Raw genomic sequence first — 27,956 nt, forward strand, 5'->3', positions numbered from 1 at the left:
ATACAGATCGCCCCGTGATCAATTTGATACATCATTAACGTTTATTAATACCTAAAGTTGGTTTAGAAAAGTCGTTTGAAGTGATTTGTAAAAGTTTATGGGCGACTTTTGTAATTTTAAAAAGTGACGTTGCGTCTTGTAAATGGGCTTTTTGCAGCATCAGACCGGCCTTCAGCAAATGACATTTTGGGTATACAATGACGGATTTAATCGGGAAAAAGACCCAATTGTGATGTTTATGGGACATATAGGAGTGCCAACAAAGAAGCTCGTCCAAGGTAATGAATGTTTTATATTTTATTTCTGCGTTTTGGGTAGCGCCGGCTACCGCAAAATCTGTTGTTTACGTGTCGTGCTGGTATTTTGGGGGGTGCATGCTATCAGATAATAGCTTCTCATGCTTTCGCCGAAAAGCATTTTACAAATCTGGCTAGATTCACAACGAGTGTAGCTTTAATTCAGTACCTTGCATGTGTATTTTTATGAAAGTTTGAGTACTATACTCGAGTACTATAGGTGGCGCTCTGAAATTTCCGCTGAGCTGTCCCTGTGCAGGGACCACCTCCGTAACAAGTTAACACTTTTTTGGTTACTACATGATTCCGTATGTGTTATTTCATCGTTTTGATTTCTTCACTATTATTCTACAATGTAGAATATTAAAAATAAAGAAAAACCCTTGAATGAGTAGGTGTGTCCTAACTTTTGACTGGTACTGTAATTCCACTTTGACATTATGGGGTATTGTATGTAGTCCAGTGACAAAAAAAACATCTAAATTTAATAACTTTTAAATTCAGGCTGTAACACAACATTTGGAAAAAGTCAAGGGGTGTGACTATTTTCTAAAGGCACTGTTTAAGGTCATATTTGATCCAAATTAAAGAAAGAAGCCATTTCATGCAAAATGCTGAGACACTATCAGTATTCTTACTGTTGTAAAAAATGAAAGTAATTGCTTTGGAAATATTGATATGTTTACTTCTTGTGCAGTGAAGCGGTTCGTGGATAGATGCCTGGTCGTTTTTATGAATGAACAGCTGACAGTCTCCCAATGAATGTAGGAGTGTTTGATTGGGATAGACTCAGGGAAGCTGGAGGTGATGGGTTCCCTGGGATTCTCATTGACATTACCATCAATTATTATATCTAGCCTAATGCTGGTAAACAATCCAAAACTAAACTAAACAATTGCAGAAAAGTTTAGCAGTAGACCTAGCAAATGCCTACAGTGAAATGTGTATTGAGACAAAGAATACATTCTTCCAAAAGTTATTCATACTTTAAAAATGAACAAAATGATAGTAGGACTATCTGGACCTGTGATAGTTAAATAAAACAGTACAAAGAAAAGCTCTACAATCTTACAACTTATGTGGATAAATGTTGGGATAAATAGGCCTGCCATTATAATGTGTTCCATTTTCATTTTTTGTGGTCCCGAATGGCGCTGTGGCCTAAAGGCACTGCATCTCAATGCTAGAGGCATCACAACAGACACTCTGGTTCGAATCCAGGCCATGATTGGGAGTCCCATAGGGCGGCGCACAACTGGCCCACTGTCGTCCAGGTCTGCCGGTGTTGGCCGTTATTGAAAAATAAGAATTTGTTCATAACGGACTTGCCAAGTTAAGTAAAGGTTAAATAAAAAAGTCCATTCATGTGAGTAGTGATGTCATGTTTTTGACCCTGTGAGACTATTACCATAGTGTATACAAGTGCCTTGTTTGGCCTATGCCATTGTGTAGATTGATGAGGGAAAAAAGCTATTTAATACATTTTAGAATTAGACTATAGCGTAACAAAATGTGAAAAAAGTCAAGGGGTTTCAGAACAAAAATATGAATGCAAAATGCAACAATTTTACTGAGTTACAAGTCATATAAGGAAATCTGCCAATTGAAATAAATAAATTAGGCCCTAATCTATGGATTTCACATGACTGGGCAGGGCCGCAGCCATGGGTGGGAAAAGGCCCACCCACTTGGGTGCCAGGCCCACCCACTGGGGAGCCAGGCCCACCCACTGGGGAGCCAGCCCCAGTCAATCAGAATGAGTTTTTCCCCACAAAAGGGCTTTATTGGAGACAGAAATACTCAATTTCATCAGCTGTTCGTTCGGGTGGCTGGTCTCAGACGATCCCGCAGGTGAAGAAGCCGGACGGGGAGGTCCTAGGCTGGCGTGGTCGGAGTAGAGTTTGGGTTGGTCTGCGGTTGTGAGGCCGGTTGGACGTACTGCCAAATTCATTAAAACGACTTTGGAGGCGGCTTATGGTAGGGAAATTCAATTATCTGGCAACAGCTCTGGTGGACATTCCTGCAGTCAGCATACCAATTGCACACTCCCTCAAAACTTGAGACATCTGTGATATTGTGTTGTGTGACAAAACTGCACATTTTAAAGTGGTCTTTTATTGTCCCCAGCACAAGGTGCACCTGTGTAATGATCATGCTGTTTAATTAGTTTCTTGATATGCGACATCTGTCAGGTGGGTGGATTATCTTGGCAAATTATAAATATTGACTAACAGGGATGTAAACAAATGTGTGCACATAATTTGAGAGAATTAAGATTTGTGCTCATATGGAACATTTCTGTGATCTTTTATTTCAGCTCATGAAACATGGGACCAACACTTAAGATGTTGCATTTATGTTTTTGTTCAGTATATTTGCAATTTGTCACAATCAAAACACAATGAATGACAGACAACGGCACAAGGCAAGTTCTTTTAAAAGTGTAATTACAAAAGTGTCAGACAAAACATTGTCATTTCACATGTAACCATTCCATTCAGTTCCTCCATTCCTATAGTTTAGATTGATAAAATTCCAACTCAAATGTTGCTCTTTAAAAAAATCTAAACAAAATCTACAGAAGTTCTCATCCAGTCATACACAGAAATTACAGAAAAATAAGGGGAAAATATGCAACTGCCAGATCTGGTACTCATAACAGGCGTGAGAGAAAAGGAAAGTAAACCTATTTTCTTCCACAGGACTCAAGTTGTAGTCCAGAAAGCACAGGCACCATAAGTAAGACCAGGAGTCTTTCCAATACCTGACCAGGAAACCACCTATAACTATGGCTTCGAGCTTTCCCTGGTCATATTGTCAGGAAACCCTAACATGGTCTGAGATCTGTTTGTGCCATCTTGCTAACCCCTAGTTCATTTTTGGCAAGACAGCACAGCATTAGGAAAACCCCCTGGCCACATCTACATTGTAATAATAGGACTAGCTCTCCTCCTCCACACCTCTTCTGAGATTGTCCAGAGGCTATCTTCAGAGGCGATGACAGGGTGAGTTTGTCTGTACATTCAATAGTAGAGTAAGAGACCCAAAATGCTTCTCTTCAGTCCATTAGAGGGACTCTCCTCCTCGTGGGGAGTTCTCCAGTAGAGGAGAGCAGCATTCAACAACGACATGTAAAACATTCTGGGGTAGCCATCGTAACCAACTCCAGATTCATTAGTAACTGTCGCCCGTAGCAACCAGGACTGGTACCCTTGAATGGTACGGACCTTAAAACTGCAGAATCAAGATACAAAAAAGCAGACAGTTTTCCCTTTAAATGGGAAGAGGTCTTCATATACAAAGTCTCATGAAAATGACCTAGCTAACTGTTGGAAGTAAGCAATTGACCAATGGGGGTTAAGTGGCTTTATGAGAACTACTGTATCATAAATATAATAGAGATTTATTTTCTTCATAAACAAAAAGTCACTGTTATACCATGGTGTTGCTCTCTCCCACTTTGTCCACAAACTGAAAGAGAGAGAGAAAATAAACAAATATAAGTCAACAGTCTACCGTCCCCTTTGCAAAGTAGAGCAAAATAGATGACATATACAAGCTTCACTAAAACGTTTAGTGCATAGTTGTCAAGCAAACATTTCATTTCCCGTGTACGTGACTGAGTAGACTATACAAAACAGTGTGAAGGATAAATGCTGTTGCTGGTGTCCTAGTATAAATTACTGCCAATACCAATGGTTCCCTACTCTGGTCAGGCATAAGGCAACATTACAATATAACATACATTATAAACAGATGTGGATCATGCTCACATGCAAGGGAAAATCTGCAGTGACTGACCAAGACTGCGGATTGTCCTCAGAGTTAATTACGAAGGCTTTAAAGAGAGAGACACATTCTCCTCAAAACAAGTGACTCCACAAACATACACCTCTGAACACACACACACACACACACACACACACACACACACACACACACACACACACACACACACACACACACACACACACACACACACACACACACACGCTCTTATATGAGAAGATTGAGTGACACTGTATGAGACACTACAGCCTTCCAGAACCACTGTCAGAAACAAAGTGGACCCTGTGTTGTCTTTAGTGTAACTACCTCAGCCCACACAGCACCCACTGCATTGTAGCTCCTGTTCCCATACTCTTACTCACCCAGTGGTGTAGTGGAGGGTAAACGCAAGTAAACACAGTTTACCCACCGGGAAAAATACATTGAAACTATAGGAGCGTTACTTTTTCGCCACGACCGGCGATCAGAATTTACCCAACATCACTGTACTCACCCCACTGATGAATGGGAGGTTTAGCAGGGAGCCCAGGATGGGTATCCTTCTGATGAAGCCTACTGCCACTGGGAAGAAACCCCTGGAGAAGATAAAGAGAAAGACAGAGAGAGGGGGCAGAGAAAGAGAGTTAGTTGATAACAGCAAGCACATGATGATGGACTACGGCTCTTTACACACAGCAAGCCCTTGCATTAAATGGGGGCTGCACTCAACAGGGGGTGGGGGCGAGACACAGTTGACAGGATAAAACAAAGTTTGGCTTGATTCCCTCCAGACTAGATCTTATTCTAAAGATAAGCTTAACAAACTGAGCCTGGTGCCTGTACTGTACCCACCTGAATAAAAGGAAGAAGCCATAGACCTCCAGGACCACTCCCACAATGGGCCAGCCTATAAGAACAATCAACACTCCACCCAGGAAGAAGCTGGTGGCCTTCATCTTGTGTTTCTGGAAGAAGAAGCGGAACGTCCTCTCCAGACCGATCACAAATGACAGGCCAGCCACAAACAAGATCTAAAGAGAGATAGAAGGGACAGGGAACGGACAATGTCAATGTTTGTTGACAATGACAGAGTACTTCACAATTACTACTCTATAAGGTGGTGATTGTTCTCAGTTGAGAGAGAGAGAGAGAGAGAGAGAGAGAGAGAGAGAGAGAGAGAGAGAGAGAGAGAGAGAGAGAGAGAGAGAGAGAGAGGCACACACTGATAGAGGGTGAACTGTTAACCCTCAAGCAAGGAGCTCTGACTGCAGCTGTGTGTTTCTCAGTGTCACTCAGAGATAATGGAATTGCAGATCACACCAACATCCAATAAATATAGCAAGCCTCGTGTATGTAGCTGCAGAAGGTAGGCAAACATCCTGAATATGAACTGTAGATGGTGATGATGAAATCACTCACATTTCCTATTGCAAGGAGGGCTTTGTCAAAAAACAGGATCATTCCAAAGAAGAGGAAAAACACACCGAAGCCTGTAAGTCCCATTCCGATCTCTGCAAGAAAGAGGAATCACATTATTTCAAGTATCCAAGCACACTAACGTTAATACGTTTCAAATCACAGGAGGCTGCTGGGGGGAGGACGGCTCATTATAATGGCCGGAACGGAGCGAATGGATGGCATCCAACATACCATTCCACGAGCCTGTCCTCCCCAATTAGGTGCCACCAACCTCCTGTGGTTTCAATTTACGTCCTCGCTCCCTTGCCAGCCATCTGGCTCAGAATGAATGTCATTAATTCGCTAGCTAACGTTAGCTGTCAATGGTCACTCTATCTAGCAAAACATACTATTTAGCTAGCTAGCTATTTCTAGCTGGTTTCCTCACATAAAAGAATAGCCTAGCTTAATTTAGCTAGTAATGTAGATGAGAGAGGCTAGCTTGCTAACGTTAGCTAGAGCTGGAACAAGTTGGCCAGCAGCAACAGCCGTTAGATAAAATAGAAATCGCCTTACTCTGTGAGTCCGTTAGAGAGATCATTTTGTCAATGAATCAACAGCTTGTAAAATGTACAAGTTGACACTGTTAATTGTACTGTACTAAATTACAAGTTCAAGTACTATTACAACAGCTGCCACTGTAGCACTAGCCACGTCTTCCGGAAACACGCCTTCTTGGTTACATTAGAAAGATTATTCTTCCGGACAAAACCAGGGGGGCATTCAACATTCTTAAAGGTTCTATCAAAACGTTGGTGAAAAGGTTAAGGAGAGCACTTCTCTGCTGAATATAACTAGGTAGTTGTTGGAAAATATCTGCCCTGCCTACATACACTTGTCCATTTTCCGGATGGAAAATGTTTTCTAGGTTCTATTGTATTGTAAAATAAAGGTTAAATAAAATAAAACATTGATTCAGCATGGATTGCAGTTGGTTTGTTGAATGTACCCCATACGTGGAGATAGTGAAAGCAACCGCAATTTGATTGGTCTCCACAACATTATTTTTTTCACCGGCGGGAGCTGTCAAGCAACCATCACGAAAAAAGCAAGCAAATGAACAGTGCAAACTCAAGAAGTGGGGAGAGTGAATGGTCAACGGTGAGTGTTGCTTTGCTTTGTCATATCTATTCTACTTTCCATAATTTCGTTACATATGTAGCTGTCAAAAAGTTGAAGTATAATTTGCTAGCTGGTCGGCTAGGTTGGCTAACATTAACGTTAGCTGTTTGGAGCAGGTGGCTGATTCCGGATGGAGGCTTGTTATGGTACTGCTAGGGTGGTTGATTATTGCTAATCTATTAGCTATCTAACTATCATTGGCTAGCTATCTAATGTGACGAAGACAATTATAAGACAAAGAGTAAAGCCACATGGAGGAAGAGGACGAGTGGGGGCTTTCCCGGTTCACACACATGTCCGTTTACTTTACACAATTCATGTTTACATTCCGGCCTGCTTGTCAAAGCTCAGGGAAACAGCTTGTTCATGTATGGATAGATTATACGTATATTTTATGCATGGTATATCAGACCATATACCACGGGTATGACAAAACATTTAGTTTTACTACTCTAATTACATTGGTAACTAGTTTATAGTAGCAATACGGCTCCTCGGGGGTTTGTGATATCTGGCCAATATACCAGGGCTACTCCACGTTGCGTCGTGCCGTGGTAAGAACATACCTTAGTCATGCTTAAGAACAGCCTTTAGCCGTGGTATATTAGCCATATACCACACCTTTTCGGGCCTTATTGCTTAAATGAAGCACAGTATATTTGCACGCTAGAATTCAATGGCAATAGTTCATTATTACATGTTCTATGTTTGAGCTGCTTTTGAAAGCAATAGTCGAATTGAAAACATTATTATTGGCATTGTTGGATTCGATTTTCATAATGGAAAGCTAGGACTGATGGCTTGGTTAGCTAAACTAGCAGGTCTGTTTGTTTGGTAACCATAGCAACTACTGTAGCTATCTAGTAAGTTTGCTAGCTGCTTCAGTGAATGTTGAACACATTTCTAGAGGCAAATGTGTTAAATTATAGCCATGGTATAAAAAGGGTATTCAACCCGGGACTCGTTATACTTTCTGAAGGCACTGTAAATAACATGTAAAGCATTGCTTACAATCTGTATCCCTTAACATTGCTTATGTAAGGGATAATCAACGAGGGGCTGGCTATGCGTTCTCTGTCCCTTCAGAAAGGATTAACACCCCTGGACTTTTTCCACATTTTGTTGTGTTACAAGGTGAGATTAAAATGGATTTTAATTGTCATTTTCTGTCAAATATCTACACAAAATACTGTAATGTCTACTGTAGGGTCTTCTAAAGACCCCAACCATTCATTATGTTGTTATTCATTTGCTTACGTGCCATTGTACTTATGCTTACTGTATAGCTGAATATTGAGGCCTTTGTCTGTGTCTAGCTCTCTGCCAAAACTCGCAGCCCCGCGTTGGTGAGAAAAGGGACTGAGGGTGATAGCCAGGCAGAGACTGCGTCTGTTTTTCTTTGAAACAAGGGCAGATTTGCATACTGCAGAGACAGGTTCTTAGAAACCTTGTGTTAAGAATAACTTGTTATTTTAGCTGCACATGCAGGGTTTGACATAGGAGATCATACCATAAGGTGTGATCTCGGGTATATATAATATTTATTTTGTTTGGGGCAGAACTCAGGAGAGACATCAGTTGTATGTCTGATGTTTGATCTTTGACTTCTGTCTACAGCTGTATTTTGATTTAAAATGGTTATGATTTATAAGTGCACATTTTGAGTGTTCCTTATTTGTAAATAACGGAGCCCAGAAAAGTGGAACCAACACTACACGAAAAAATCTAACATTTGTAATCACCTTTGGCAGCAATTACAGCGGTCTTTCTCGGTAAGTCTCCAGCTTGTACACCTGTATTGTACAATATTTGCACATTTATTCTTTTTTACATTTCTTCAAGCCCTGTCAAGTTGATTGTTGATCATTGGTAGACAGCCTTTTTCCAGCCTTGCCATAGATTTGCAAGCCATTTTGTCAAAATGGTAACTAGGCCACTCAGGAACATTCAATGTTGTCTTAGTAAGCAACTTCAGTGTATATTTGGCCTTGTGTTTTAAGTTATTGTCCCGATGAAAGGTGAATTTGTCTCCCAATGTCAGTTGGAAAGCAGACTGAACCATGCTTTCCTTTAGGATTCTGCCTGTGCTTAGCTCTATTCCGTTTCTTTTATCTTTAAAAACTCCCTAGTCCTTGCCGATGACATGCATACCCATAACATTCAGCCAACACCATGCTTGAAAATATGGAGTTCTACTCAAGATGTGTTGTGTTGGATTTGCCCCATACATAACACTTTGTATTCAGGACATAAAGTTAATTTCTTTGCCACATTCTATGCAATTTTACTTTAGTGCCTTATTGCAAACAGGATGCATGTTTTGGAATATATTTTATTCTGTACAAGCTTCCTTCTTTTCACTCTGACATTTAGGTCAGTGTTGTGGATTAACTACAGTGATGTTGATCCAACCTCAAGTTTTCTCATATCAAAACCATTAAACTCTGTAACTGTTTTAAAGTCACCATTGGCCTCATGTAGGACTGGGCGATATGGCCTAAAAATCATATCTCCATTTTCTTCATTCTAACTTATGGGCGATTCTCGTTTAAAAAAAAATAAAATAAAAAATGTATCTAAGGGTTGTTGTACTATTAAAGGTCAAATACACAGCATTTCAAACAGTCAGCAATAATGGCCATGAATTCAGGGCTTGTGACATTATACCTAGGCTAAATATAAGCCTTTCCTCAACCATAAAAACCACTAATAATTGAATTAATTTATCAAAATCTTTGTATTAAAAATGTTGCCAACTTGGATCTATTTGCTAGCTAACAGAGTTGAACAGTTGTATTGTTATGAACACAACCTTCTCTCTGTCTCCAACTGTTTGAAAAGCATGTTTGTATGTCCACTTTGTTCAGATGTTAAAATCAAGTGGCCTACCTTATTTCTCAGAATGAGTACGAGTTTCCAATTCCTCATAGAATTGTGTTTTATGCTTATTGCACATTTATAAATCAGACTAGACAGCTAGTATAATAACAACCTTTGGCTAAAATGATGCTAGCGGTACGTGGTACCCCAGTATGACAAACTGAGCAATAATTTTCCAGAATCAATGTTCATTGATACTCTCGTTTTAGTAGTCTGCTCTGCGCGCAATTCGAGCAGTTGAGAACTTTTCTAATGATAAACGTTTTAACTTCTCCTCTATTACAGTAAAATAATGTCTCAATGTGTCTTGGTTTCCATATGTCTTATTCTGATGGACCAAACCTCAAATGCAAATAGTGAGACTGCTTGTCGGAGAGGAAGATGTGACCTCTCATCTTTGTGTGTGTGTGTCTAAACCATAGAGGAAGAGACGAAGCGAGAGGTTTGACTTTCGCTAAAATCTGTCAAAAAATACAGCCATTGTGTTTCTATGGGCTTATTTTGGACCTAATCTTGTCTACTGCCTCTCCGCTTTTGGGACAATGACTCCCATTGTTAGGGTGGAGAAGTGTATCTCATCATTATATACAGACCTGTGGTGTAAATGGGAAGGTGCACAGAGGAACGAAGGAGATGAGACCATCTACTAATAGGTGCCCTTCTTTGAGAGGCATTGGAAAACCTCCTTGGTCTTTGGGGTTGAATCTGTTTTTGAAATTCACTCCTCGACTCCAGGGACCTTACCGATAATTGTTTGTGTGAGGTACAGAGATGATCTAGTCATTCAAAAGATCATGTTAAACACTTATTGCACACAGTGAGTCCATGCAACTTATTATGTGACTTGATAAACACAATTTTACTTCTGAACTTATTTAGGCTTGCCATTGCAAAGGGTTTGAATACTTATTGACAAGACATTTCAGCTTTTAATTTGTAAACATTTTTAAAAATGTAATTCCACTTTGACATTATCTGGTATTGTGTGTAGGCCAGTGACACACAATCTCATTTTAATCATTTTTAAATTCAGGCTGCCTGTAACACAACAAAACCAGGAAAAAATTAAGGGGTGGGAATTCTTTCTGAAGACACTATCTTGCTACCTACATTGCATAGCACTGACATTTCCCCCCCTTATTCAACAGAGTGATAAGTCTGCAAGGTGGTTGATTGCATTGTAGATTTACCTTGGAAATGGACAGTGACAGTGCCAATGGTAAGTGACTGTGATCTCACATTTCTATCCCCCTTCCTCAAAAGTATGGTACAAACCCCATAGAGAAACAGACAGAGCTGAGCTTGGATCTCATCATCCAAGGTATTGGATATGTTATTGTTTTTGAGAGTCCACAGGGACAGGTGCTACTCTATCCTCCCCCAGACGGTGTAGTGGTGACTGTAAGAGACTGACGTGTCTGACACCATTAGCGCCCTACCTGTGAAACAGGTCGTTAGTGACTTGGAGGTGTCAGCCTTGACAGTCTCCTTGTGTAGGATCGCATGACATTGGTCCCAGAGGAAAGCTAACCAGGGCAGATTGTGGCAAACTTTTAAATGGATTCATATTAGGCCCTGGCCATCACATATTTATGGTGTTTATCTACAAGGATTTAGCACAGCATTTGAAATAGAAGTGCGCTTGCTGTTTTCCATTTCTGATTCACGGCACCACTCTTGTCTTTGCGCATGTGTGTTCAATGCATATTATTTATATGTAGGGCCTAGATACCGTAGAGAACGTTGACTGCAGTGTATGGAAAAAGTCATTAAAAGATAAAGTGGTGATTAGCCTGTTCTCCTCCCTACCAGAGGGGCATGTGTGTTCCATGATTGCTCCATCGTAAGCATATACAAAATCTTCGTTAAATAATTTGTTTTTATTTTTTTGTTAATATTCTCCTCCCCAGATGTGCAGGCAGAGCTGGACTCTGTGGAGGCAGAGCTGGAGGTGGTGGCGCTGCAGATAGCTGAGCTGCTGGAGAAGCAGGCTAGCCTGACCTCCAGGAGGAAACGGCTGCTCCGCAAGCTGGAGGAGGCATGTGACTCCGCCCAGCCCTCTGGATCCTCCTCAGGCTCTGGATCTGGATCTGCAATGACCAAGCAGGAGCTGCTGCGCTATGAGAATGATGGTACAGTAGAGGCTACAATGTATAGGATGTGGCACATGCGTACAATATACAGAGTGTACAAAACATTAAGAACACCTTCCTAATATTGAGTTGCACTTTTGCCCTCAGAATAGCCTCAAATTGTCAGGGCATGGACTCTATAATGTGTCTAAAGCATTCAACAGGGATGCTGGCGAATGTTGTCAAGTTCTCTGAATGTCCTTTGGTTGGTGGACCATTCTTGATACACACGGGAAACTGTTGAGTGTGAAAAACCCAGCAGCGTTGCAATTCTTGACACACTCAAACTGGTGTGCCTGGCATCTACTAACATTCACCCTCCTGAATGGCACACATACAGAATCCATGCCTCAATTGTCTCAAGGTTTAAAAATTATTCTTTAATCTGTCAATTCCCCTTCATCTATACTGTTTGAAGTGGATTTAAGGGATGATAGCGTTTACCTGGATTCACCTGGTCAGTCTGTTAGGGATGAAAATTTTCTGTATATAATGAGATCTGTATATAATGACGAGATACTTGTTTTTCCCGCCCTAACAATGGGAGTCGTCCCAAGGCGGAAAGGCAGGGACAAGTTTAGGCCCAAAATAATCCCATATCAATTATGGACAGATTCTGTCGAGAGTGAAACCTCTTGCTTTCGTCGCCTCTTCCTCTCTGATACTATGCATGCGTACAAGGACCGGACATTTTTCATTAAAAGCCTAATGGAAACATGCAACAATAACAAGCCTATTGTCTTACAGTCAAAAGGCGATTTAACATGCAACTCCTGTAACGAAGCAGCTAATAAAACCACATTTTCAAACATTTGCCCAAATGCAAATAGAGGAAAACATCGTTCTAAAGTACGCACCTAATGCGAAGAAAAGTAAAACGTTAAGGTTTCAAACAATTATCTGCCTCACGCTCACATTGCAAAGTGGTGGGTGACACGCTGATAGTCAATGGTTGGCATGCTATAGCCTACAGTATGCATCCGAATGGGAGGCGCGCTTTACGAGTTGATTGAGAAATAAAAATAGCTCAATTTTTAATGGTGGCCACCAAAATTAACACGCAATTGCATTTAGAATTATCTGTTGTGTAATGACTGGGCTTACAAAAGCAGGTTTCACTCCAGTAGCCTACAGTCTTTTTGAGGTGCAACTCTTTCTGACAGGTGGTAGGCTATTCTGCTCCTCAAACTAGGCTCTGTATGCTGTGCACGTGTGATAAATAAAATGCATAATGACTAACGAAAATATACATGTGGCAATTTTAATTCCACCAAATTATGCACCAGCTACTCTATCTGGGGTCCAGAAACATTAAGGCAGTTATATACAATTTAAAATATTACATTACATTTCATAACACTTTAGTCAATACATTTAGTGTGTTCCCTCAGGCCTCTACGCCACTCCTATATTTACAATACAACATCCATGTGTTTTATTGTGTGTCTGCCTGTCTCTTTACAGTCCCTGCTATTCCATAAGGTGTATTTTATCTGATTCTACTGCTTGCATCAGCATCAGCCATGGCTCTATGTAGTTTTGTGCACATGACCAAAAGTATGTGGACACCTGCTCGTCGAACATCTCCTTCCAAAATCATGGGCATTGATATGGAGTTGGTTCCCCTTTTGCTGACATACCAGCCTCCACTCTTCTGGGAAGGCTTTCCACCAGATGTTTGAACATTGCTGCGGGGACTTGCTTCCATTTAGCCACAAGAGCATTAATGAGGGGGGGGTTCCGTTCTGTGAACTTGTGGCCTACCACTACGTGGCTGAGCCGTTGTTGCTCCTAGACGTTTCCACTTCACAATAACAGCACTTACAGTTGACAGGGCAGAAATTTGACGAACTGATTTGTTGGAAAACTGGCATCCTATGATAATGCCACATTGAAAGTCACTGAGCCCTTCAGTAAGGCCATTCTACTGCCAATGTTTAGTTATGGAGATTGCATGGCTGTGTGCTCGATTTTATACACCTGTCAGCAACAGGTGTGGCTGACAGCCGAATCCACTAATTTGAAGGGGTGTTCACTGAATTTTAAATATTGTTAATCCTCAGTTATACTAGAGACATGAGGGGTGCATAGTCTAGGGTTTTACACCAGAAGTTAATGGTTATCTGTAGGAGGAATGTATATGGTGGATGCAATTATTAAGCTTAGAATGTACAGAGTGCAGGGAAGATGATCACGTGTTGGCAGGCACTGATAAGGGTAGAGAGCTGTGGATTTGTGAGGAAGGGGGTCGAGGTCAGGTCACATTATGGGAGAAGGAACAGTTTATTGCCCGTATCACTTAACTTCATGCCTAGCAATAAAGACGATGTAATGTTTAGAGAGAAGGAGGAGACTTCACCTAAATTAGGTTACATATATTTTATTACTGGAGGAAATATGTTTTTGTCTTATGTACAGTTGAAGTCGGAAGTTCACATACACTTAGGTTGGAGTCATTAACTCGTTTTTCAACCACTCCACAAATTTCTTGTTAACAAACTATAGTTTTGGCAAGTCGGTTAGGACATCTACTTTGTGCATGACACAAGTGGTTTTTCCAACATTTGTTTAACAGACAGATTATTTCACGTATAATTCACTATCACAATTCCAGTGGGTCAGAAATATACATACACAAAGTTGACTGTGCCTTTTAACAGCTTGGAAAATTCCAGAAAATGATGTCATGGCTTTAGAAGCATCTCATAGGCTAATTGACATAATTTGAGTCAATTGGAGGTGTACCTGTGGATGTATTTCAAGGCCTACCTTCAAACTCAGTGCCTCTTTGCTTGACATCATGGGGAAATCAGCCAAGACCTCAGAAAAAATAATTGTAGACCTCCACAGTCTAGTTCGTCCTTGGGAGCAATTTCCAAACGCCTGAAGATACCACGTTCATCTGTACAAATAATAGTACGCAAGTATAAACACCATGGGACCACGCAGCCGTCCTACCGCTCAGGAAGGAGATGCGTTCTGTCTCCTGGAGATTAACTTACTTTGGTGCGGAAAGTGCAAATCAATCCCAGAACAACACAGCAAAGGACCTTGTGAAGAAGCTGGAGGAAACGGGTACAAAAGTATCTATATCCACAGTAAAACGAGTCCTATATCGACATAACCTGAAAGGCCGCTCAGCAAGGAAGAAGCCACTGCTCTAAAACCACCATTTAAAAAAGCCAGACTAGGGTTTGCAACCGCACATGGGGACAAAGATTGTACTTTTTGGAGAAATGTCCTCTGGTCTGATGAAACAATAACAGAACTGTTAGGCCATAATGGCCATTGTTATGTTTGGAGGAAAAAGGGGGAGGCTTGCAAGCCAAAGAACACCATCCCAACCGTGAAGCACGGGGGTGGCAGCATCATGTTGTGGGGGTGCTTTGCTGCAGGAGGGACTGGTGCACTTCACAAAATAGATGGCATCATGATTAAGGAAAAATGTTGCTTTAATATATCCACATACATCTCAAGACATCAGCCAGGAAGTTAAAGCTTGGTCAAAAATGTGTCTTCCAAATGGACAATAACCCCAAGCACACTTCCAAAGTTGTGGCAAAATGGCTTAAGGACAACAAAGTGAAGGTATTGGAGTGGCCATCACAAAGCCCTGACCTCAATCCTATAGAACATTTGTGGGCAGAACTGAAAGTGTGTGCGAGCAAGGAGGCCAACAAACCTGACTTAGTTACACCAGCTTTGTCAGGAGGAATGGGTAAAAAAATCACCCAACTTATTGTGGGAACCTTGTGGAAGGCTACCTGAAACGTTTGACCCAAGTTAAACAATTTTAAAGGCAATGCTACCAAATACTAATTGAGTGCATGTAAACTTCTGACACACTGGGAATGTGATGAAATCAATAAAAGCTGAAATAAATCATTCACTCTACTATTGTTCTGACATTTAACATTCTTAAAATAAAGTGGTGATCCTAACTGACCTAAGACAAGACATTTTTACTAGGATTAAATGTCAGGAATTGTGAAACTGCGTTTACATACACCTTAGCCAAATATATTTCAAATTCCGACTTCAACTGTATATATGTGTGTGTGTTTAGTTAAATGAATTAAGAAGCACAACTACACTGCTGTGTGCGTAGTATGTTCCAGACCTGGGTTCAAATACTATTTTAAAAATCTACTACTTTCACATACATTTCTAAGTAGGTATTAAGATATTTATTTTTTGATAAGACAAGTAGTTGAATATTGGTATGTAATTTGACAATACTCATACATTTGACTCAAATACACTCCCATTAATTTAAATCAGGAAAATATTTTCAAATATAAGGCTATTTTGGAAATTATAATACTTCCAATAGAAGTAGTTGATTCCGGCCACATTTATTTGAAAATACACAACTACATAGAAAATATATATTTCAATAACAAATAATCAAACATGTATTTTAACTCGGGTCTGATATGTTCACATCCAATAAGATGGGCAATCTTTCAAGGCGCTGAATTGAGCACACAGTTCAATTAAAGCAAAAAATAAATATGTAGGTTGTGTCGGAAGTGCTATTTTATTAGGTAGGCTACAATCTTGAAGGCTGAATATATTGCTGTACTGTATTTTGACATGCTTGAATGTTTTCTTTCCAAACCTAGATTTCTCGTGGTCTACAGAGCTGCAGCAGAATCTGAAGGATGCGTTCCAGCTCTCTAAGTTTCGTCCTCTCCAGCTGAAGGCCATCAACCTTAGTATGTCTGGTAAAGACCTCTTCCTAGTGATGCCCACTGGACGAGGGAAAAGCCTCTGCTATCAGCTACCTGCAGTCTGCTCTGAGGGTAAGGGGAGAATGCACAAAGGCGCACACACACAAAATTCATACATGCGTATATAGATGCAGACACACCAGGTGACGTGCATATACTGAAAGCCTAATGTTACAGTTCATTGAATGTATCGTGACTTTTTACTTTTATTTATTTAATCCACTAACTATGTTTAATTGTTACCTTATTTTAAATTAATAATGTAGCAATTCACGCATTAGGTTTTGGGGCACCACGGAGGAAGTTGTTTACAGCGTTACCATCTCCCAAATTAAATTCTAAGGTCTTTACCTATAACATCGATAAACAGTCATCTTGTTAATCACTACCTCATTCTGAACAATTGTAACCTTGGATCTGCAAAAACCCCAGCATTATTCACTACTACACAGTACTACACAAATTGGTTGAATAATTGATTTACTAGCTAACTAAATAATAATGCAGAATACACACACACTTACAATTGAAATCGGAAGTTTACATAGACCTTAGCCAAATAAATTTAAACTCAGTTTTTCACAATTCCTGACATTTAATCCTAGTAAATATTCCCTGTTTTAGGTCAGTTAGGATCACCACTTTATTTTAAGAATGTGAAATGTCAGAATAATAGTAGAGAGAATGATCCATTTCAGCTTTTATTTATTTCATCACATTCCCAGTGTGTCAGAAGTTTACATGCACTCAATTAGTATTTGGTAACATTGCCTTTAAATTGTTTAACTTGGGTCAAATGTTTTGGGTAGCCTTCCACAAGCTTCCCACAATAAGTTGGGTGAATTTTAGCCCATTCCTCCTGAAAGAGATGGTGTAACTGAGTCAGGTTTGTAGGCCTCATTGCTCGTACACGCTTTTTCAGTTCTGCCCACAATTTCTATAGGATTGAGGTCAGGGCTTTGTGATGGCCACTCCAATACCTTGACTTTGTTGTCCTTAAGCCATTTTTCCACAACTTTGGAAGTGTGCTTGGGGTCATTGTTCGTTTGATAGACCCATTTGCGACCAAGCTTTAACTTCCTTACTGATGTCTTGAGATGTTGCTTTAATATATCCACAAAAAAAAATCCTCCTCATGATGCCATCTATTTTGTGAAGTGCACCAGTCCCTCCTGCAGCAAAGCCCCCCCACAACATGATGCTGCCTCCCCTGTGCTTCATGGTTGGCATGGTGTTCTTTGGCTTGCAAGCCTCCCCCTTTTTCCTCCAAACATAACGATGGTCATTATGGCCAAACATTTCTACTTTTGTTTCATCAGACCAGAGGATATTTCTCCAAAAAGCATGATATTTGTCCCCATGTACAGTTGCAAACCATAGTCTGGCTTTTTTTATGGCGGTTTTGGAGCAGTGGCTTCTTCCTTGCTGAGCGGCCTTTCAGGTTATGTCGATATAGGACTCGTTTTACTGTGGATATAGATACTTTTGTACCCGTTTCCTCCAGCTTCTTCACAAGGTCCTTTGCTGTGTTGTTCTGGGATTGATTTGCACTTTTCGCACCAAGCACTCTTGGTAAAAGGGGTGTTCCGTCATGCTAACTAGCTCTCTGAACTCCCTCGAGGCTTGGCTACTTAATGTGTAAAGGATATGATTAGAAGTTGTATGACGACTCCTAAAATCACATACCGATCTTAACAAAAATACGTTCATATTTATTTTCAAATCATTTGCACAACATATTGGATGGGAACTTGACAGATGAAGGGGGTATCCTTTCCAAGTTACAGTATTTGGTCCATACAGTTTTTAATAACATCGCAAAATGAAAAACAATATGACATTAGTTTTCTACATCTCCCCACTGACCATTCCCCAAGTGTCTGTGAACAAAGTCATTCCTTTGGTTGATACTAAAGGGTAGAGAGAGACTTCTCTCCTGCTTAAATTTACGACGGGGTGTGGAGGTGTCAAACCCCCCCTTTGCGGGTGGGAGAGGGTCTGGTTATTGTCAGCCAGTGCCAAGCTGATCTGACCTATTGGGATCCTCACAGGACAGTCATGACGGGTGTGCTGTGCAAACACGTACTGCAGACAGGGATCTAAAAAATAAAAATAAATCCTGGGAGCACTGGTGCTCCCAACTTAAAGTTAGGAGCACCAGAAAATACTTGTTTTTATTTTTTATGATTGAGATAAATCCATAGGCTGTTACTTACTTTTGAACCACATGTTGTGCCCTAGAAACTAATATGTAACACTGTAAAGACATTTGTTTATTACAAAAGTTTAAATGTTGACACGAATACCTGTCATTGGAATTACAAAGTAATTTGGGGAATGTTTGTTTTCTAAATTGTGTAAAAGCACTGTTTTCCAATTGAGATGCATTACATTTTAAAACTATACACTATCTTTAAAAACGTCAGGTTTGTGATGACATGCAGGAGATCGTCATTCAGCCATTGCTCTCCTGAAAAAGCTATCTCTTTTCCTTTCTGTTCCCCCAGATGTTTGGATATACTGGTGAAGTTACCAGGGTGTTAGCTAGCTAGCCAATGAGGTAAACAAATGGTTAACGACACGTCCCGGTGATCCGCTATAGGAAAGTAAAAATGTTGCACTGGTAATATGGGTCAGATCCTTTGACCTGGTTCTTCTAGAAGTAAGCCATTTTCGCTGTAGTAAATGAAGCAACAATGATGCTAACGAATCTGCGCTCCCTTTTTCCCTTTTTCTCTAACAACGGTACAGCCTTTATTACAACTATTATTTTATTATTCTATTATTTTTTTCCCCCTAGGCGCATTGTGCTCCCAAAATAAAACTCCTGGTTGCACAGCAAAATATTTGGTCACATATGCGACTAAATTGGTCTGACTTTAAAGCTCTGATCGCAGATGGTTGCAGCCATTACTCACTGCAGTGTTATTTTAACGTGTTTGTGTGCTGCCAGGTTTCACTCTGGTCGTAACTCCTCTAGTTTCTCTGATGGAGGATCAGCTCATGTACTTAAAGTCCATTGACGTTGAAGCCGTCTCTCTCAACGCATCCAGCAGTAAGGTAATAACCAACACAAACATTTTTGACATATTATTGACACTTGGCTGGTATTGATTATACCTTTTAGGACTTGTGTTTTATTAGACTTCTGCTATGTACCTCAGGAACATGCTAAAATGGTCCTAGCGGGGATGACGGACACCAAATCGCTTTTCAAGCTGCTGTATGTGACTCCAGAGAAGATAGCGAAGAGCAAGCTGCTGATGTCGAGGCTGGAGAAGGCCTACAACGCAGGAAGGCTTAGCCGTATTGCTGTGGACGAGGTGCACTGCTGCAGCCAGTGGGGACACGACTTCAGACCTGGTGAGAGACCGTACAACTGTACTGTATATGGGCTACTCACTTTTTATTAGTCTCCTTACTTTGTTGTGGAAGGTAAAGGGCTACTCCAACAAATCACTCAATGTAGAATTCCCAAACAATACCCAAACAAGGATATCCTCATAATTAAACAGAACACTTCAATGTATCTCTATGCATGCCACTTAGAATGCATGCCCAATAGATTGCTTCATTCTAAGTAGTATGCTCAGGTTTGTGTGGGGCTGATAGCCAACTACCCCTCTCCCGCCAGACTACAAGCTCCTGGGGATCCTGAAGAGGCAATTCCCAAAGGTTCCATTGCTAGGGCTGACGGCCACAGCAACCAGCAGTGTTCTAAAGGACTGTCAGAAGATCCTGTGTATCCCTGAGCCAGTCACACTCACTGCCTCCTTCAACCGCACCAACCTCTACTACGAGGTGGGCGTCATGGCAACCTTACACACCTGGCCGCCACCTGCTTGGCAAACACCTGTTGTTCTTTTGACCTTTAAAAATACACACACTTGTTTTGCTAAAGGGGATGCTTGTTAAGATTCCCACTGTGTCTCTGCACTGAAGTATTGAGGATCTGTACTGTTTTTGTCTCGCAGGTACTTCTTAAAGACTCGAACAGTGTTGCTTCAATCAGTGACATTTCAGCACTGATCAAGGAGAGATATAAGGACCAGTCAGGTACTTTTGAAAGGGAAAAACTAAGAATAGTTTAAAATTCAGTGTCACATTTTTGAAACACAGCAGCTTGTTATCCAGACTTGAGGTGTTATGCTTCTGCTTTTGGCAGGGATAGTGTACGTGTTTTCCCAGAAGGATGCAGAAACGGTGTCAGCAGACCTACAGAAGAAAGGCATCAATGCATATCCATACCACGCTAACATGAATCCAGAGGACAAGTCACGGGTTCACCGCAAATGGGCCAACAACAAGATCCAGGTGGTGGTAGCTACTGTGGCGTTTGGGATGGGGATCGACAAGCCTGACGTCAGATTTGTCATCCATCACACCATCAGCAAGTCCATAGAGAACTACTATCAGGAGAGCGGACGAGCAGGTAGACGACTTTATTTTTATTTTCTTCCCCCACTCAAAAATGTGATATTTAAGAACACCTGATCCCTTTACTCCCCCACCCCCCCCCCCCCCCCACACCCCCTCTGATTTTCCAATTGCACTTTTACTTCGACCGCAGCCATGGGAGTAGCCAGTTAAAAAAAATTACAAATCCAGTTTTAAACTCCTCTTAACTCCTAACTTATTTTCCCCTTATCTTTTAACATGATCCTCTCTCCGTTCCTCCAGGCAGAGACGATAAGCCGGCTGACTGCATTGTGTACTTTGGCTTCAACGACATCTTCAGGATCAGCACCATGGTTGTCATGGAGAATGTAGGACAACAGAAGCTGCTGACCATGGTCGACTACTGTCAGAACGTAGACAGGTACTGAGCTGGACCAGTCACAATGCTCTCATTGACATCACTAGATTACTTGTGACCATTTCAGTTGTGTAGATAGCTGTTTGAGGATCTCAAGGGTACCGTACCGTGTATTTGGTTGGTTTAAGGTGTCGGCGCTCAGTGATTGCTGTTCACTTTGATGAGGTTTGGGACAATGAAGGATGCAACAAGATGTGTGATGTCTGTCGCCGTGGCAATGGTAGGAGTACAATATGGTGAACATACCACTTTTCAAATCCAACATACATGGCATGCTAGGGGCATAGGGGTAGAATTGGAATTGGGCATAGGAGTTACTCTCCCATCTAAGCGAAAGAGCTGGCATAATTTATGTTGAGTCTTCATACCTAGTATCCCTGTGTGTCCATCCAGACTATATCACGGTGGACATCACGCAGCATGCTAAAGATGTGGTCCAGATTGTGGAGCTGGCGGGCTCTCTGGACGAGAAGCTGACCCCCCTGAAGGTGACTGAGGCGTGGATGGGGAAGGGTCCGGCCAAACGCAGGAAGATGATCCAGACCACCACCTTGTCTCGCCTGGAGGTGGAGGCCATCATCACAAGCCTATTGCTGCAGGGATATCTCAGGTACTGGCTGACTTAACTTTAAACCCTTTTCCAGTTCAATATGCTTACTGCTGCAGGGCTACCTCAGGTAGGCCTATGACCTAGGGCATGTTCAGTGGGGCACATCATAGGAAAGACTTTTGCATCAAAAATGTGTTTTCATTTCAGGCAGTACCTCCCAAAAGAACATATCCTTGTCTTATACCAGGTACTGACTAAGGACAAATAGGGTTGTCAAGAGTGGAGGCTGGAGAGAATTGTGAGCAGGTCATAATGGACTTGCTTTTAGAATGTTGATCTTTGTTTACCCCCTTTTTAAAATTTTCTCCACAGTGAAGACTTCAGTTTCACTCCATACACTACCTACTTCTACCTGAAGCTGGGTCGTAAGGCCCCATTGCTGAAGAACCAGAGTCACTCCATCACCATGAAGAGGAGGAGGAGGACAGGCCTGGAAGCAAACACGGTCAGTACTACACAGCAAACGGTACAGAAATCATTCAGGAAAGCCTTTGGGTGCATCTCAATAGACTAACATGGTTCATCTGCACGGAATCGATATGATAATTGACTACCCGGTAACTTTTTTATTTTTCTAGTCCGTGCAGACTAAGGCTAGGAAGCCACTTTTGTCTGAAATACATCATCCTGGGATGTCTTATCTTTTCTGCGTATCACATTTTATTTGTCTATTTCTCCTTCTGCACTTCTGACTGAAATGTTTCAGTTAATTACGTAACATAATTATTTCCCCGTTTAAAGTAGTACTTCACTCAACCTATTTCTCACCGTCTCAATCCTCATCTCCGATGTCTTTGCCCCATCTTCTCTGCTCTTTCAATCTGTTTTTTGTCTTCTCTGTTTCTGCTCTGAGTACCTCTATTGTTTGCTTGTCTACTTACCTGCAGGTAAGTGAACTATGTTGTCAGTTTCTTTTCCTTTCAGGCCAGCGGATGAAGACCTGGATATTTTTTCTTCGTCATTTTGATTGATTGAATAATACAATCACCAGCTAAATCAGAGCGTTTCCCTTTTTATCAATGTTAATTATTATTTTAAATATTGAGTAGAATCATTCTTACCATCACCCTTGATTGTCATTAGCACACTTACTGTAAGCAAAACAGATTTCCCTAATCACTGTATATGTAAATCACTGTAGTTCTAATGCTGTAGGTTTTATAAACAATGTAGTGTTGCGTAATACCAGACAGGAGCCAGTATAAGGGCTCCAAGTGCAGGACAACAGCTGTGGTTTTTGGTGTTTGCTGAGCTCTTATCTAATCCATGTTGACATTTGCTAAATGTGACCAAGGTGCCGGTAATGGTTGATAACAATCAATCCTAACACCTTGATATGGGAAGGTGCTTCTCTGCTTACGTTATCACCCACACCTAGCTTAGCTTAGGTGTGTGTGTGTGTGTGTGTGTGTGTGTGTGTGTGTGTGTGTGTGTGTGTGTGTGTGTGTGTGTGTGTGTGTGTGTGTGTGTGTGTGTGTGTGTGTGAGAGAGTGTGTGTGTGAGAGAGACAGGCAGGTTAAAGCTGTTGTTGATGACCTACAGGTAAAAGTGTCCCAGGTAAAGACCAAAGAAGGAAAGAGATCTGGTGGCAATGCTACAAACTCCCCTGTCAGCAAGAAAGTCAAGAAAGACCTCTAGTGCCCTTCTGAAGAGACCAAAGAAAAAGTACAGTTCCCTGATTCTCTATTCAACCCACTGCATCTATGGCACTGTCTGGACAACCATGTGTATGTCAATTAGGTTAAAAACATATGTAATGTTTGGTCCTGAATGATATCCTTACAGAATGCATAATTATTCCTAAAGTAATTAAATATGCATGATGTCATACAGTATCAGTAAAAAGTTTGGACACACCTACTCATTCCAGGGTTTTTTATTTTTAATATTTTCTACATTGTAGAATATTAGTGAAGACATCAAAACTATGAAATAACACATGGAATCATGTAGTAACCAAAAAGGTGTTAAATCAAAATATATTTGAGATTCTTCAAAGTAACCACCCTTTGTCTTGATGACAGCTTTGCACATGCTTGGCATTCTCTCAACCAGCTTCATGAGGTAGTCACCTGGAATGCATTTCAATTAACAGCTGTGCCTTGTCAAAAGTTAATTTGTGGAATTTATTTCCTTAATGTGTTTGAGCCGATCAGTTGTGTTGTGACGAGGTAGGGTTGGTATACATAACATAGCCCTATTTTGTAAAAGACCAAGTCCATATTATGGCAAGACCAGCTCAAATAAGCAAAAAGAAACGACAGTCCATCATTACTTTAAGACATAAAGGTCAGTCAATGTGGAAATTTTCTTCAAGTGCAGTTGCAAAAACAATCAAGCGCTATGATGAAACTGTCTCTCATGAGGACCGCTACTGGAAAGGAAGACCCAGAGTTACCTCTGCTGCAGAGGATAAGTTCATTAGAGTTAACTGCACCTCAGATTACAGCCCAAATAAATGTTTCAGAGTTCAAGTAACAGACACATCTCAACATCAACTGTTCAGAGGAGGCTGCGTGAATCAGGCCTTCATGGTTCAATTGCTGCAAAGAAACCACTACTAAAGGACACCAATAAGAAGAGGAGACTTGCTTGGGCCAAGAAATACGAGCAATGGACTTTAGACTGGTGGAAATCTGTCCTTTGGTCCGATGAGTCCAAATGTTTGATTTTTGGTTCCAACCGCCTTGTCTTTGAGATGCAGAGTAGGTGAACTGATGAACATCACATGTGTGGTTCCCCCTGTGAAACATGGAGGTGGTGTGGGGGTGCTTTGCTGGTTACAAGGTCAGTGATTTATTTAGAATTCAAGGGACTTAACCAGCATGGCTACCACAGCATTCTGCAGCGATACACCATCCCATCTGGTTTGCGCTAAGTAGGACTATCATTTGTTTTTCAACAGGACAATGACCAAGACGGCTATTTGACCAAGAAGGAGAGTGACCTGGCCTCCACAATCATCCGACCTCAACCCAATTGACATGGTTTGGGATGAGTTGGACCGTAGAGTGAAGGAAAAGAAGTCAACAAGTGCTCAGCCAATGTGGGAACTCCTTCAAGACTATTGGAAAAGCATTCCTCATGAAGCTGGTTGAGAGAATGCCTGAGCTGTCATCAAGACAAAGGGTGGCTACTTTGAAAAATATTAAATAGATTTTGATTTGTTTAACACTTTAACACGTGTGTTATTTTATAGGTTGTCTTCACTATTAATCTACAATGTAGAAAATAGTACAAATAAAGAAAAACCCTTGAATGAGTAGGTGTGTCTCAACTTTTGACTGGTACAGTGTTTCTGTAAACACTCAACCATTGTTACTGCTTTCATGGTTTGTGTCGTAACTCAGCCCTGTGTGTATGTCCTGTCAATGTCTACACACATGGCTGTAGATTCATTATGGAGCATGCTTTCACTAACTCATGCTATGCTACACTAACATGGTTCTGTATAACAGCATGCCCAGTCCCAAGTCAACCCATCTTCAATTTATGATTGGTTCTTCAGTTAAGTCAGGGGTCACTGACACTTCCTTTTGTCTCCCACAGGAGGACCAATTAGCTGGTGGAGCTAAAGAGGTAGTGGTGACCTCCCAGTCCCCTCCTCCTGTTGCCCCCAACGACAGCAGCACTCCCCCTCCCAGACACAACAAACTGATCAAGATGCGTAAAGAGCAGCAGAATCTGGCCAGGAAACAAGACGAGAACCATGACCAGACAGAAAGCCAGACACGGGAGGACCAGAATGACCCTGCTGCTGCCCAGCCCACTGCCATTGACGTAGATGTAGAGATCAATATTATAGAGAAAGTTAATGACAGCAAATCCCCATTACCGCATTTAAAACTTAATTCTAAACCTGAATCAACAACCCCTCAAAAGAAGCGGAGGAAACCCTGTACTGCTGCTCTTGCTGCAGTCCTAGCTCCCTCAGAAGCTGTGGTTACAGACTGTGAACACCAGAGGCCAGCATTGGTCAACTCTCCCTCCCAGGTCTCCATCATCTCTGAGGCTGCAGTGGAGGAGCTCTGTGACCTGAGGAACTACAACAGCAAACAGCTGAGGCAGATAAATGACATTTCCCATGAGTACTTGCAGAATCAGGGGTGCTCAGACCCAGGGGTGCTGGCCTGTATCAGAGAGCCACTAAAGAGCCTGCACCTCCCCCGTGGCTCAACCATCGCCCGGACGGCACGCAACCTGTGGAACCGAGTCAGCTCCAGAAGGAAACTCATACAAAGATGACCATTGACCTTCCCTGGGACAGTTGACGTTCAGATATGGACACTCCTGTATCTCTCTTTTTCAGGTTTCACGTTGCCAGACCTAGAGCCCTGGTGCTGACAAGTCTACTTTTTTTTAAACACCTGTTCTATTTTTCTGGACCGAGAGAATATCCTCATCCAAGTTAATTTGAGATTGTAATATTTGACTGTTGGCTCAATACCACTTGTTAGCCTAAGATAAAGAATGAAGAGCTGGTTTTGTTTTGGATAAATTTACCACACATGAACTGAAAGGTTTGTAATCTAAACAGCCACAATGTGCACGCTCGTGAATTTGATTCGCTCTAATACGTTTTATAATACTGCACTGCAGCTTTAAGAAGGTCCATTCACATTTGTGGAACACAGTATAATCTTTAACTTTCATTAATAAACAGTGATTTAAAATTGAAATGTTTCATGTGACCATCTTTTGGTTGTAAAGTAATTTTGGAAATGTGTGGTCTCACCATTAAGTCAATTTGTCTGACTGTTTTGATATCTGTTCATCATGATCCATTACACCTCATGGCACAACAAGCTGCTTAATCCTAATAAATAAATATACTTGTCTTTCTTCAAACATGTACACAACATTGTGTAAAAAAAAAAAGTCTACAAATGTTTAATTACCCACAATCCTCTAAAAACAGAGCCACTTGGCAAGTTGTTGCAAGAATTAAAAATATAAAAATTAAGTAAATTAAACTCTTTGGTTATCCTCAAAATATACTTACATTTCATGCAACATTGAGTTGGATTTATTCTTAACTTGTTTGGTAAAATTACTTGCATTGATTTTTATTAAGTATATTTTGGTTCAATTCACCCCAGATTTATTTTTATTTTTTACACATGGATCACACACAAAAGCGGGTTGACTCATAACCCGCAATCTGCTGTTATGTCTGGGTTTAGGGTCATGAAATAGTGTGGATGATTGTGGAAGGGGGTTGCATGCAGTTTTAATAAAGAAAAAACAGTGCATAATAAAAATTGATAATTATTGTGCAATTCATATCTATAGGCTGCATTGCAATTTTTTAAAACATTTTTATTTCATTTTTATCTGGCATTGGTGCGTAGGCCCTAAAGCGTCGGCCTAACTGTATGCGCGCATCAAATGTTTTGGGGAAAAAGTTATCAATCCACTAAGGCAGAAAGGGAACTGTAAAGCCCATTCCCTATATTTGCAGGTTAGGTTCGGCTCTGGGCCTCAGAGTTTCACTATCACATATAGTCGGGCGGTTGTGGATGGGTTATTAGCCATTGCTGATGGGTGCTGGTGAACAAACAGCTGACCCGCGCATCACTAGTCTACACATTTGCAGCGTCTAAACATTCTATTAAAATGTGTATCTTAAGCCTTGTTCACATTGGCAGTTTAAAGCGACTATATCTATATTTTAAACTGTTATTTTTCTTTCAGTCTGAACAGCCAAAAAGCACATGGAATCTGATGTTTCAAACCAACTTCGTAAGTGATTTGAAATAATATACCAATCTGATTTATTTGCTCTCAAGTGGTTTTTGGACTTATTTGGCATATTGTGTTACTTGCTCACTACAGTGTTGACAGTTTGGCAAGAATATGTGGTAGCTAACGAGCTTGTTATGTTTACAAACAAATTCGTGAATGTGCTAGAAAGCTAAATGGCTACCTAGCTAGCTAGCGTCTGTTCTTCCACTATAATTTTGAACATTCAAAGCAACTGGGAAATGTCCATGGTAGGCATTGTCAGTTTAGCTTGCTACAGTACATAACTTTGAGTGATAGGAAGCAAGAGCAAGACCACCAATCAGTCTGCACCACTGCGCACACACTCGTTGTTACTATGACAACTAGCGTAGGCATGTTAGCAAATGACTGCTGCAT

At 41.0% G+C, this 27,956-nt stretch overlaps 2 protein-coding genes across 5 annotated transcripts; one reads left to right on the forward strand and one right to left on the reverse strand.

The window, feature by feature from the left end:
* Positions 1-2,584: 2,584 nt before the first annotated feature.
* Positions 2,585-6,203, reverse strand: LOC139379365 (vesicle transport protein GOT1B-like). Its single transcript, XM_071122173.1, has 5 exons — positions 6,039-6,203; positions 5,484-5,575; positions 4,917-5,095; positions 4,579-4,660; positions 2,585-3,767 (listed from the first exon to the last, which is right to left on the reverse strand). Exons 1-5 carry the CDS (start codon positions 6,061-6,063, stop codon positions 3,729-3,731), a joined length of 417 nt encoding a protein of 138 aa, XP_070978274.1. The 5' UTR covers positions 6,064-6,203; the 3' UTR covers positions 2,585-3,728.
* A 289-nt stretch (positions 6,204-6,492) lies between these two features.
* On the forward strand, positions 6,493-26,494 carry LOC139378767 (ATP-dependent DNA helicase Q1-like). Of its 4 annotated transcripts, none has more exons than XM_071121255.1 (15): positions 6,493-6,623; positions 10,673-10,743; positions 11,435-11,656; positions 16,282-16,461; positions 19,343-19,449; positions 19,554-19,752; positions 20,024-20,190; positions 20,364-20,445; positions 20,555-20,821; positions 21,070-21,208; positions 21,334-21,425; positions 21,599-21,815; positions 22,128-22,260; positions 23,358-23,480; positions 25,365-26,494. In XM_071121255.1, exons 2-14 carry the CDS (start codon positions 10,722-10,724, stop codon positions 23,451-23,453), a joined length of 1,923 nt encoding a protein of 640 aa, XP_070977356.1. In that variant the 5' UTR covers positions 6,493-6,623; positions 10,673-10,721; the 3' UTR covers positions 23,454-23,480; positions 25,365-26,494. The 4 variants fall into 4 exon arrangements, with proteins under 4 accessions (XP_070977356.1, XP_070977357.1, XP_070977354.1 ...); XM_071121253.1 differs by lacking the exon at positions 23,358-23,480 and adding an exon at positions 7,731-7,778 and having other exon boundaries at positions 6,547-6,623; XM_071121254.1 differs by having other exon boundaries at positions 6,547-6,623; positions 22,128-22,281; positions 25,365-25,532.
* Positions 26,495-27,956: the final 1,462 nt, after the last annotated feature.

The sequence above is a fragment of the Oncorhynchus clarkii genome, chromosome 21 (assembly GCF_045791955.1).
Source record: "Oncorhynchus clarkii lewisi isolate Uvic-CL-2024 chromosome 21, UVic_Ocla_1.0, whole genome shotgun sequence".
NCBI lineage: Eukaryota > Metazoa > Chordata > Actinopteri > Salmoniformes > Salmonidae > Oncorhynchus > Oncorhynchus clarkii.

Coding starts and splice junctions, on each gene's coding strand:
- LOC139379365 (XM_071122173.1), bottom strand. CDS start 6,063: ATGATCTCTCTAACGGACTCACAGA. Junction 5,576..6,038: donor CTCTCTAACGGACTCACAGA/GTAAGGCGATTT, acceptor TCTTTCTTGCAG/AGATCGGAATGGGACTTACA. Junction 5,096..5,483: donor CCCTCCTTGCAATAGGAAAT/GTGAGTGATTTC, acceptor ATCTCTCTTTAG/ATCTTGTTTGTGGCTGGCCT.
- LOC139378767 (XM_071121253.1), top strand. CDS start 10,722: ATGGACAGTGACAGTGCCAATG. Junction 11,657..16,281: donor GCTGCGCTATGAGAATGATG/GTACAGTAGAGG, acceptor TTCCAAACCTAG/ATTTCTCGTGGTCTACAGAG. Junction 22,261..25,364: donor CAGGCCTGGAAGCAAACACG/GTCAGTACTACA, acceptor TGTCTCCCACAG/GAGGACCAATTAGCTGGTGG.